General features: G+C 39.1%; 1 protein-coding gene across 1 annotated transcript in view; it reads left to right on the forward strand.

Annotated features, from left to right (window-relative positions):
* Positions 1 to 10296: 10296 nt before the first annotated feature.
* Positions 10297 to 12817, forward strand: part of LOC107598047 (glutamate receptor ionotropic, delta-1-like) — a gene marked incomplete at its 3' end in the record, with an annotated part of 315980 nt that continues 313459 nt past the window's right edge. Inside the window, exon 1 of the mRNA XM_016289290.1 lies at positions 10297 to 10574. Coding sequence (XP_016144776.1) covers positions 10496 to 10574 — 79 coding nt within the window. The remainder of the gene's footprint in view (positions 10575 to 12817) is intronic.

The raw sequence follows: 12817 nt of genomic DNA on the forward strand, positions 1-12817 counted from the left end.
CCCTAGTTACACGTTTCCTCCGCGGTGCGCTGAGGCTGAGGCCCCCGGTACGATCTCGTGTCCCCACGTGGGACCTGGCTGTGGTGCTAGAAGCTCTCTGTAGGCCTCCCTTCGAGCCTATCGAGGAGATCTCTGATCGCCACCTCACTATCAAGACTACCTTTCTTCTGGCGATAACTTCTCTAAAGAGAGAGGGGGATCTGCAGGCCCTCTCAGTGGCCCCTTCCTATCTCGACTTTGCGCCCGGTCTGGCTAAAGCATTTCTGTACCCTCGAGCGGGGTATGTTCCTAAGGTCCCCTCCTCTACACCACGGCCTGTCGTACTCCAGGCCTTCAGTCCTCCTCCCTTTGGGGAACCAGACCAGCAGAAGCTTAACTGTATGTGTCCAGTGCGAGCAGAGTTGCCCTGTGGAGAAGGGCGGACCAACTGCTTGTTTGCTATGGTCCCCCTAAGAGAGGTCTTCCAGCTGCAAAACAGACCCTCAGTCGGTGGATAGTAGATGCCATTTCCATTGCTTATGAGTCCTCTGATCTCCCTTCCCCTTTAGTGGTCAAGGCTCACTCTACCCGAAGTGTGGCGGCCTCCAAGTCCTTCTTGGCAGGTGTCTTGTAGGACATCTGCGACGCTGCGGGATGGTCCACGCCCCTAACCTTTGTCAGGTTCTATGGCCTAGATATGCAAGCTACTCCCGGCTTTTCTGTTCTCTCGCCCTAGCTGTGCAGGTTTCCACACTAGGCAGAGATTTGGAATTCTGGCGGCGTGGACATACTCGTTCCCAAAGCATCCTCCGATGCAGCTAGAGTTCCTGAAGAGGAACGTCTCAGGTTACGCATGTAACCATTGTTCCTCGAGGGAACGAGACACTGCGTCTCGGGGCCATACTTCCGTCATCTCTGCCAGCGATTGCTTCACTCCTAAAAGCTGACGCCAGTTTCACCACATGTGCTTTTATAGCTTCCTGGTCATTACGTCACCCGCCTGTGACATCTCGCCCATCTATTGGACTGATTACACATGGGGTTCAGAGCTGGTCACGCTGAGGGGCGTTCCCAAAGCGTCCTCCCTTTTTGTAAGCATCAGTGTCTCGTTCCCTCGAGGAACCATGGTTACATGCATAACCTGAGACGTTTTCTTTGTGCTCAAAAAGTATTCTCGTAGCTTCGCAAAACTGAAGTTGAGCCACTGATGTCACATGGCCTGTTTTACCGATGTCCTTATAACGTTTCTGGACCTGGGAACATTACAGTTGCGTTGCTGTCTATGCAGGGTCTGAGAGCTCTCACATTTCATCAAAAATACCTTAATTTGTGTTCCAAAGATGAACGAAGGTCTTACGGGTTTGGAACGACATGAGGGTGAGTAATTAATGACAGAATTTGCATTTTGGGGTGAACTATCCCTTTAAATAGTATATAATCTGTAACACCTATTTTGTTTTTTGAGATGCAGTGTGTAGCTACTCTTTGTTGAAATGAACTAATGTACTATTCTGTTTCATGACTTACTGCTGGAGTCTTTGTTGTTTTTGGAAGATTCTGCTTGTTCAGTCTGAGGTCCAAAGCGATTCAGGTGGGTGTTGCTAATGATTGACTCTTTCTGTTTGGAATTGTGCACGAATATGATTTTGTATGCTACATTTTTAATAGAGTGGGATTTGAACACTTAATGGCTCTTGGCTCTGTGGGCATCTGCCTCTCTGAGCATGTAGATCAAAACTTATTCAAGCAACCAGCCTCAATCCATGGGACTTCCTCTGGGTTTAAGAGAGAAATCTCGTCCCCTGCTGGGCTGGCTGTAAATATGATCTACAGTAACAGTTAGCCTGACCTGTCAAACAACTCAAGAGGATGGAAATATTTGAGGACGTATTTTCTTTCTGAAATGTTGGAGTCACTTTATAATTCTCTTTTAGTCTGTATTTGCCATAAACTGACTGATAAATTGATAGATCTCTCCCTCTCTCTTTTTAGTAGGAGCTTACTAAAATAAATATAATTTCTCATACTTAACATCAGGGATTTTAAGTATGAGAAAGGGATAGTTCTCCCAAATGAACATGCATCATATCATCATGTACTCACACAAATGTTGTTCCAAACCTGTACGAATTACATCCTTCAGTGTGAACAAAAAAGTCTGTCAAGCTCAAAAAATAAATCAATAAAATAAAATAAAATAAATAAATAAATTGTTACAGTAGTAACCATAATTATTTTAGTGGTAGACAATGTGCTTTTTCATACTAATTAAAACATTATACAGTTTATTTTTTTCATCTGTTTTCATATTGTGGGTCATTAACATGAATAGTTTGTGAAGTGCTTAACATTACTAATTAAGCTATTTTTGTAAATGCAAAAAGGTGCATTAGGTAATATATGAATTGAAGTTTATTGGCATTTGTTAGCATTCAAAAGTACATTAACAAATAAGCTTATAATTTTGTATAATTTGTTAATTTAATTTGTAGATTTTGAAAAAGTGCATGATCATATGAATTGAAAGATTACAGACATTTGTAAGCATTTCAATTTACATGAAATAATGATCTGTTAATCATTAGGTAATGTTTATTAGGTTCATTAGTAAACATGAGCAACCACATTATCTCATATTTCTAGTGACGTGAATATATATTAATGATCCATTAAGCATTATATAATTTTTGTTAATTATTTATTAATGAAAGTTATTATAAGTAGCAGCCACCAAAAACACACTAATGATCACCTACTGATATCCTAGCAACCACCAAAAACACCATAGCAACAGCATAGCAACACTTTGAAATCCCTAGCATTTATTTATTTATTTATTTGCATGGGCAAGCACCACTCATATTTTGAAAATATGTGGTAGACCAGCTGAAAATTGACATGTAAATCATTGCAGCTCAGATAGCTCAAATCACGGAATGTAAAATCATATTATGAAGCTCTTTACGTTTTTAGATATAGCAAGAGATGAGGATCTGTATTTTTGAAAACTCTAAACACGCCTTTGACAGTGAGCCAGTATCACTATTCATGCCTTGTAGCAAATTATGCATAATTGGATCATAGAATTATACATTATACCAATGGATCATCCTTTATGGACATATGAAATTAGTGTAAAAAGCATCTGTGTGGATTTCACAGCTAGACAACTTCATAAACACATCAAATGCTATTTAATATGATATGAAGTATGGTCTTATCAGCTCATGAAGGTTGGTAACTATGATGTTGTTTGCGGAGAGGTGCTGCCAGCTGATGGCTTGAAAAAGTGTCTCCTCGTGACAGGTTTTGCCTCAAACCAATTTCAGCCTGTTCTTTTTTGTAAGTGTTATATGACAAGGTCATATTTGTGGAGGTTCCTTTTTTTGTTTTTTTACTGTAATTCTTTGTGGTATTTGCAAAGGCAAGCATGCAATTCCTATTATTCAAAGGGTTAAAGGTTTAGTTCACCCAAAAATGAAAATTCTGTCATCAATTACTCACCCTCATGTCGTTTCAAACCCGTAAGACCTTGGTTTATGTTTGGAACACAAATTAAGATATTTTTGATGAAATCTGAGAGCTCTCTGATCCTCCATAGACAGCAAGGATATTACCATGATCAACACACAGAAATGTAGCAAGGACATCGGTAAAACAGTCCATGTGACATCAATGGCTCGACTTCAATTTTGCGAAGCTGCAAGAATACTTTTTGTGCTCAAAGAATACAAAAATAATAACTTTATTCAACATTTCTTCTCCCGGAGTTACCGTCCTCCACCATTTTGGAGAGTACCAAAATGTGCAAGCTTTTCCCAGAATGTAATCAACATAATTGGCATTGTTTACGTTCAGCATGCGCACGTTTTCTCCTGAACGTAAAACAAAGCTGATTACGTTGACAATTGCGTACCAATAATAATCAATACAAATAGAGAACTAAATCAGCATATTAAAATGATTTCTTAAGGATCATGTGAAACTGAAGACTAGAGTAATGGCGCATATAGCTGCACAACAAAAGCAAACAATATATAACAAAAATCTGACTGACTGACTGACTGATAATTATGACTTTCTCCTCCAAAGAACCAGAGAAGGGTGGGTTTCCCAATTCGTATTATTGATTTAAAATAAATAATTGAATTGCATCTGCCAAGCATTGCTGTAGGCTCACAATACTGGTTTCTTGCCTTTCATATTCTGTATTCTGTGTGTGTTTTAGTTTGTTCATTACATGAGTTACGCACTAATTACAAGGTCTAGAACAGCATTCTGTATCTGTCCTGAAATGCACTGGTACCCATTAATGGACTCTTTGAATTTGTGCCGAGAAATATTAGAGGGGACCTGTAGCTTTTGTTATGCGGTAATGAATATGTGCTCTACAGAGAAAGACAGTTTCCCCTCCGCAGGAGCTTTACTCTCAGCCACTGCAGTAACGTCTGCCAAGAAAGCTGGAGAGAGCGGGTGAGAGAGGGAGACAGAGAGCAAAAGAGAGAGAGAGATTAATTCAGCCATCACTCTTTTCTTCCTAGGTCTCATCAATTAGCAGCACTCTGAAGCTTGGCAGAGTGAACAGAGCTGCTTTCTGCCTCATGTCTTTAATCAGAACCGAGATATACAGTTCACCCTAGCAACACATCACACACACACACAAATGAAATGATGAATGCACACATGCACATGCACTTACCCATGTAATCATATGCACATACACAAAAGGAAATAACATTAACCTTGACCTGCAAGGCAAAGTGTTTCGGTAATGTATCAAATTAAATCAATCAAATGAAAATTCTGTCATCATTTACTCACCCTCATTGTGTCGTTCCAAAGCGGTATGCTATATTCCAAATCTTCTGAAGCCATACGGTAGCTTCATATAAAGAACTGGAAGAAATTTACATCTTTCAATGAAAACCTTTTAAATCCCTTTTGAAATGTAATTTGCACATCCTACTTGTCATACTCAAAAGTACCACACAACAGGTAGGAGGCACTTGAAAACCAATGATATGACATGTTTTAAAGCGCCAGGTTTTTGTGTGATTAAGAATCTGAAGTGTCAAGTCACCTTTATTTATATAGCGCTTTTAACAATACAGATTGTGTCAAAGCAACTGAACAGCATTAATTAGGAAAATAGTGTCAATAATGCAAAATGACAATAGTAAACACTAATTTTCAGTTAAAGACAGTTCATCATTGAATTCAGTGATGTCAACATCCAGCTCAGTTTAAATAGTATCTTTGCAATCATGTCAACGATATCGCTGGAAATGAAGTGTCCCCAACTAAGCAAGCCAGAGGCGACAGCGGCAAGGAACCAAAACTCCATCGGTGACAGAATGGAGAAAAAACCTTGGGAGAAACCAGGCTCAGTCGGGGGGCCAGTTCTGTAAAAATCACACAGTCGGCTAGTGCAGGCTTACTCATTATTTGCCCAGAGTGTGCTGACACTGTGTAGTAAATCTAAAGTCTTTTCTTTTGTTATTCTCTTTTTTGCTTCACTAACAGGATCTCTTATAAGCACCGAACATGTACTGAGTAATAGACCCATCCACTCCCTGACCATAAGCAGATTTTTATTTCATTAATATTGAACTGTGACATCATTGAACAAGAACATCTAACCTCATTAACTGTTGCCTCCTTTTGTTTCCTTTCATAAAACTGAGTAACAGTATCCCAGATCCTGTGATAAAAGTAAAACTGGCTCTGCAGTCAGTAATCTAATAGCACATGGCCATCTAGCCCGCCATCATCGCATATTTAATTCTGTCACCAGATATTAACTGATGGATGTTTTGTAGAGCATCCTTAATAGCAGCATCTTCTCACCTCCCCTCTAAAATATTTGGTGTTAGAGTGACAGATTGTGATCCTACAGATACTGTGGCCATTATAAAAATAAATAAATAAATAAATAAATTCAGAGTGAATTTATTACAATAATGTAAAATGTGATTTTAAAAAGTAAGATTGATTGCCCTTTACAGAAGAGCACACTCTAAAAAAATAGTTCTACTTAGAACCATATTGTATTTTATTCTGAAATGGTTCGTTTTACTTAGCAAGTAAGCAATATTGCAAATAAGCGATATTGAATTTACGATCCATATTATTAGTTCTGAGTTCTCTATTATTTCTTGGGGTTATGCATAAACATAAACAAGCATAAAAGGGATCCCATGAGTTATCATCACTTTTGTGAATATTGTGAAGGGTTCATATACTGTCCATTTAGAATGGATACCTGTGGCCTTCATAAACATAATTGCTTTTACAAATGGACTTAAAAAACTGGAAGACACTTACTTAGACATTACTTATTTGCGTATTTCTACCCAGACAGATGCTGTCACAGCCTCATCATGTGGAGAGAGAAACTGCCACTCGGTTACACCAAAATACACACATAATGATGGACATAAAGACATCCGTTTTGTGTTTCTATTTATTTTATGTAATTATTAATGTCAATAAAGTGTAAAATGTTATCAATAAGTAATGTATACAGCTAATAACTGACAGAGCACTTTCATTTTTTTGCTACAATTTCCCATGTCAATAAAAAATAAAAGAACCTAATTGACACAACTTGGCGTCACCTTTGATGCAAACATAATAGAGGCTATAAGGTCAAACACTATTTAAAAGGTTCTTTATAACATCATTATAATATAAAGGAACATATAAAGGAACAGTTCACCCAAAAATGAAAATTAGAAAAGCAGTTGAAAACCATAATCTGGTGTGTGTGTGTATATATATATATATATATATATATATATATATATATATATATAATCATGCTTTTTACAAGTACATTTTTTGTGTGTTTTGTCAATTCTATTCCACTGTCAATTCTATTCCACCTCACAGTCCAACCTTTGATATATAGCACCTGCATCATGTATGGGGACTCAGTCAGTTTTGTTACATTCTGGAACCAACATTTTCCTCAGAGTGGATTTTTAAACAATACCCACTACAACATATATGATTACTGAAGCATGCTAAATATTCATTGTTGATTGGCAGACATTCAGATAATCTTTTAAACCGAACAGAATCATTCACAGCAGCTCAACATGCAATGCAATGCTGTCTCCATCAGTTTGGTTCAAATGACAATGTGATTGTGCATTCATCACTCACCAGTGCCAGAAACTGTCACCCAGCATCACAGAAAGGGTTCTGGGCTTTGTGGCTCGTGTGCTGATATTTTATGACAATGTGTGAGCAAGTTGTAATTTGTTTGGTCCAGATATGAAGCCACTATACCCTCAGTGCCTGTTTAATTTAACACTTCAGTGGCGTTCACAGTTGGAACAGTATCTCAGTTCACTTTAAAAATGCATAGACAAGAAGGAAGAAGGACCAGTTAATTGAAAAACAATTTATTTCTGACACTCTAGTCTAGATTCACAATAGTAAACTTAATTATGAAGCTTTGCTTCAATTATAAACTATACAAGAAAAATACATTTTTATTATACCTTTTATAAGGTTTAAAGGTTTAATACCTTTTTGGAAATAAAGCCGGGTGGGAGAAAAAAATAAAAGACCTCAAACAATCAAAAGCAAATAATGCTTCAATATTACTGCAGAGAAGTTTATTTAGATCATATGCACATTAATTTACATAAATCATCCTTGGACTGGCATATGTATTTGCTTTTTCACTGCTATTAGTTGCACTCATGTAGGTAGTTAATTCAGCTGGAACCCTATTACAAGCCTTCTTACCCCATATACTCAGACATTAATCACAATACTGCCACAGGTTGCATTCGCTTCCACAACAGCAGCGTTTACACCCAAACGCACACTGGGAGATAGATAGATAGATAGATAGATAGATAGATAGATAGATAGATAGATAGATAGATAGATAGATAGATAGATAGATAGATCTCCCCTAACATATCACCTTAGTTTCCATAAATTCTCAAGAGCAGGAAGTGTAAGAAAAGCTGTTTGCACTCTGAGGGTATATATGTCTTTCTGAAATGTCCAGCAACAACTCGTCGCCTAAAAAAAAAAGAAAAAGAAAAAATACATCAGTCTAAGGTTGGCTAGTCTTCCAGTCTGGTCATAGCACTTTTAGAAGGCTGGTTTCAGATTTGGCAGCAGACCAGCTGACCAACCAGCTGAAATAGTTTGTCCAAGTCCTCCTTGAAAGTTTGTAAATTTTAATTGGGAAGTTGTAACTGCGACGTTAGGAGCGTTTAAATCAGTCGGCGCAAGATGGCATACCATTTCTATAACATTGTTTTTATTTTGTAAATTGAATCGTTATATCATATGGCTATTCTAAATATGTCAATTTAAACAAATGTACCGTCAATACAGAGGATGCATCCACTGTGCACAACAGTATCAGTGATGTGCTATAGATGAGTGACGTTGTGCGTTATATAGCACATCTGAACACACATTTGCGATATATGTGTTATGCATAATGACTGATTTGCTAAATGAAATAACACTGCTGATGTGGTAGCCTATATGTCATATAACGCACTGATCTGCTAAGCGATTTTAATCATTTGGGTTCCGTGCGACCAATATACATGCCATCAAAAAACACTACAGTACGACAAAACAGAGGTCGGGATTGTACATGTTATTTTTTATATATACAACAAGCGTTAAGGTAGCATCACATTGCTATAATGTATTTCCTTTGAATGCTTCCAGACAATTTGCAAGAATAATTAGATTAGAAAAACTGGTTTACGTAAAATTAAAACACTGTGCTCGATGCAGATATGAACATGAAAGGGAGACGGCTCATTGCTTGGAGCTTGATGATTGATCCATTGTAATTCTGTTCGTGACCGAAGAGCGCTTATGGGAGCTGTCCGCCGGTGTGTGGTGCTGAAAGACATCACATATACTTAACCAAACAATTAAGGGACATTTCTGTTCTTATATTCAACCGCAAGAAATATCCTTTAATTGTAAGAATAAGAATATAATGTTTCGTCTCTCCTGATGAAGTCTTCAGTCATGTGGATGAGTCAATCCAGAGCTGCTCTTTATTTCTCTCTCTGAAGTTCAATTTCTTCAGTTCACTTTCCGCTCTCCATAAACCTGTCCTCATTCTACTGCCGTTTGATATCAACATGTTAAAAGTTAAGAAGATACATGACATAATGAAACCTCAAATTAAAGGTTAAAATCAAATACAATTTAGACCATACAAAAACATATATGAGACCAACACAAGTGCATTTTGTTCAAATGCCGCACGCCTTACATTATAAAAAGTAAAACTGTGCAGTTACCTTAAGGTGCTAAATCACGTTCTGACATAAATTAAAATGGAGCATTTGTGTTACAACCTGAACAACCTCCCTTTACTGTGTTACATTAAAAAAATCGTATATGCATTGCAAGGGAACCTTGAAAGATATACAAAGAACATGCTATCATGAAAACGGCATGTTGTATACACAGCCCACAGCTCCAGTCTTCAAGGCATCGTCTCTTCAACACGTCCTTGGGATATCTAAACACCGTGTCTGAATTAAACCTTGTTCACAGGGAGAAATGCGCCTTATGTGGAGAATTTCCACGGACTTCTGACAGCGGTGCTCCGTCTCGCGCCGCGGGAAGGTCGATTCCTCTTTGTGACATTGCACAGCGATCAACTGTGTTGCAATATCCGGTAAAACAAGCAATAAATGATCTAAAGCACACTTTAAAACTCGAAAGAAAGGTGTCGTTTCCTTTTGCGCGCAACGAAACATTGAAGCACCATCTCCACATTAATTTCTCCCATGTGGAAACCTCTACGAATATACCATCTATAGCGTACTCATTGACAGCTACATGTATGTTTACGAACTGTAATTCAACGTCCAGTAAAATCAACGATAAAAAAACTGAGAATGAATCAACAGCACACTTTAACACTCAAAAGAAAGTTACCGCTTCGTTCGATGACTCGGTGACCCGCCGGCTTTCCACATTTCTCTCCCCACGATCATGATGCATGTTTACAGAGACCAAAGCATTTGCTCAGACGCAACGCAAAAGCAGTAATGTCTTCTTAAGGCAGCTGCATGTATGTTTAGCGCTGTCCTCTTCTCCGGCTTGGCTCCGAATTCCATCTCTCCGCGCGCGCGCTCGCGCTCCTCTGGAACGAGCGAACAAGCCAGCGAGGGCGCGCGCGCGCGGGGGTGTCCCTCCTCCGCAGTTTGGAGTTTGTGATGTGTCTCAGACTCCGCGAGCGCCGCGCGAGAGCGAGACCTGCGGAGCGAACGCGCCGGATCCTGAAGCGACCGTTACCCTCCAACAGGCGACCTGCCTTTCTCCTTCCTGATTTCCCCCGTATACCCTCACAGTGGTCCTCGCACTAGCGCTTTCTTTCAGCGCCGGCGCACTTTTTGGTTTATCACAGGTGCATTTGCGACCCTTCGACGTACTTTTCTCACTCACTGGGAATTTGCAGACATCTGAGGGTCGTGTGGATGCGCGGCTTTGGAGAGAAGCGGAGATGGAATTGTTGATATTATGCCTTTCTTTTGGGATATTGCAATGCAATTCGGTGGGAGCCGACTCCATCATTCACATCGGTAAGGAGTGAGCTGTTCAAAGCCCTTATTTGTTGCAAATGATAATGAATGCGACATCCAGAATGAGGACTCTTAAGAGAAGTGTGTTGTAGGGGTCGGCGTGAAATATCCATTGTAAATAAGCATTGAAAATGTGCCCTGCTCATCGGGCTGAATATCAATTGAGCAGACCACTTGTGATGATAACGTCTCTCTTGTTCAGATTGCCGATAGATCCATTGCACTGACAGATGCATGGACAAGACTAATCTAATTCCAGTCTTAGCAGGTTGTTCACGAGGAACGCTTAATTGTGTAAATCGCAGATTCCAGGTAAGTTGGAAAAACAGGAGGCGTCTGTCATAAGGCAGAGTAAGCCAATGTGTGTGGGTTGCTCTCCCCCTCCCATCTATAAGATTGAACTTTGTATGGAACGTGAGGGAAATTTTAATAAAGGATGCTGAAGTAAATAAATGACAAGAGGACAAATGCTTATTCTTGGCTATCCCAGGCTGTAAATGTCATCTTAACCAATCCCCTTTGCGTGCGCTGGACACCCTGTGCATTCTGATTATCTCACCAAATGTGAGGAAAGAAAGATTTTGGCTCTCCAACAGCAGCAAAGAGGAGGAAGAGGGGCTGCCGGGGAGGGCGGCTGTAGCTCTATTCAGCTGTCATGAAGAAGTCAGATCCAAACTCTCATTTATCGTATCGAATCAGCTGTTGGCTCATTGGAAAGAAGATTTATTGGAATCTGTGAAAAAAAGCCTCCATATTTGTTGTTGGAGATTCTGAAGTAGTTTTGATTATAAATTCTATTTGGTCTTCAACAAAACTACTTGTCATTCTAACCTTTTATATCAAAAACACATCGTTTTGTGTGGCCAAAACTGACCAAGTGGAGTCGGTTGTCATATATTTACCCCCAACTAGCTTTAACAAATCAGATTTTGGCTTGTTTTATGCAATCTATGTCTTAGGTAATTTGCTGCCAAGTATATTTGACCAAGACCTTGGGGATGATTCAAGAAAGCAGTTTTAGATAGATCCGGCATTTAAATCACATGTATTTGACATGTTCTGAACCGTGGTGGATGCAATATGCAGAGTGAAATTATGCTATATCCCTGTGCACACAGAAATACATCTACAGGTTGTTCTCAGATAATTCAGTTTACCTACCGGTTGCATGCGTCTAGGTCAGAAAATCCACTTCCATCACCACCTTTAAAAATGAGGTCTTACAACGTTTTCATCCAGCTCTTACCTTTAAGTGCAGACGAGGGCGTATCTGTGGCTGTGTAATAGGCAGGACTCAAAGGTGCACAGCGCAGGTGAAATAACAAATTCCAGCCTCTCCAGTGCCCAATACTTCCACTTTGTCACATCCGCTCACGTTATCATCCTGACCAAATTCGGCTCCGAAGGGCAAAAGAAAAATAGGGCCGTCCACTGAATGGAGAGGGTGACATGAAATGATTTTCAGGGTGGCGTGGTGATTTACAGAGGCAATGGCCATCCAAAACTGGTAATTGGAAGGCTAGTACAGGCAGTGTGGATCAGGGCTGCTCTCACTGGCAACTGGAATGAACAGATGCGACACCCCTATTTCTGCTAAATAAGATGAACACTGCAGTGATACATCAACCAGATTCTACCTGTCTACCTGCCCATCCTATTGGGCTCCTCTAACACAAGTAGAGATGGGTACATTTTGGCCAAACATAAATGAGGCCTCTCAATCTCTCTAAAACCGGTTTTAGATATCATGCTTAAACGTAAATACGTTAAGATGCCATAATATGAATTAATACATGCAACTTGTTGCACAACTTTATTGTAGGTTGCTTTGATTAGCACATGCTTGGAAAGTAAATGCTTAACAGTAAGGATTTTTATTCCCTCTTTATATTAGCTGTCTTTAACTACTACTGTATGCAATTACCTTTGTTTTGGCATACTTATTGTGTTCATGTTGTATTACAAAACAGATGTAGATGTAATTACTAGGTAATACATTAATAACAGACGTAATTACATGCACACATTTTTCATATTTAATATCACTACAACATAAAAACATGTATGTACACAATAAGTGTATTGGATCAAATTATTAATTTAGATGTTAGTACACGGTTAAAGACATTTACAATAAAGTGGGGTCCAGATTGGCCAAGTGGTAAACACTTGCAAGAGACTGGACCAAAAAAAACCCCCAAAAAACCTTTTGACTTAAATTACAAGTCGATTTAAATATTACC

The sequence above is a fragment of the Sinocyclocheilus grahami genome, unplaced genomic scaffold (genome assembly GCF_001515645.1).
Source record: "Sinocyclocheilus grahami isolate Dianchi unplaced genomic scaffold, SAMN03320097.WGS_v1.1 scaffold243.1, whole genome shotgun sequence".
NCBI classification, from domain to species: Eukaryota; Metazoa; Chordata; class Actinopteri; order Cypriniformes; family Cyprinidae; genus Sinocyclocheilus; species Sinocyclocheilus grahami.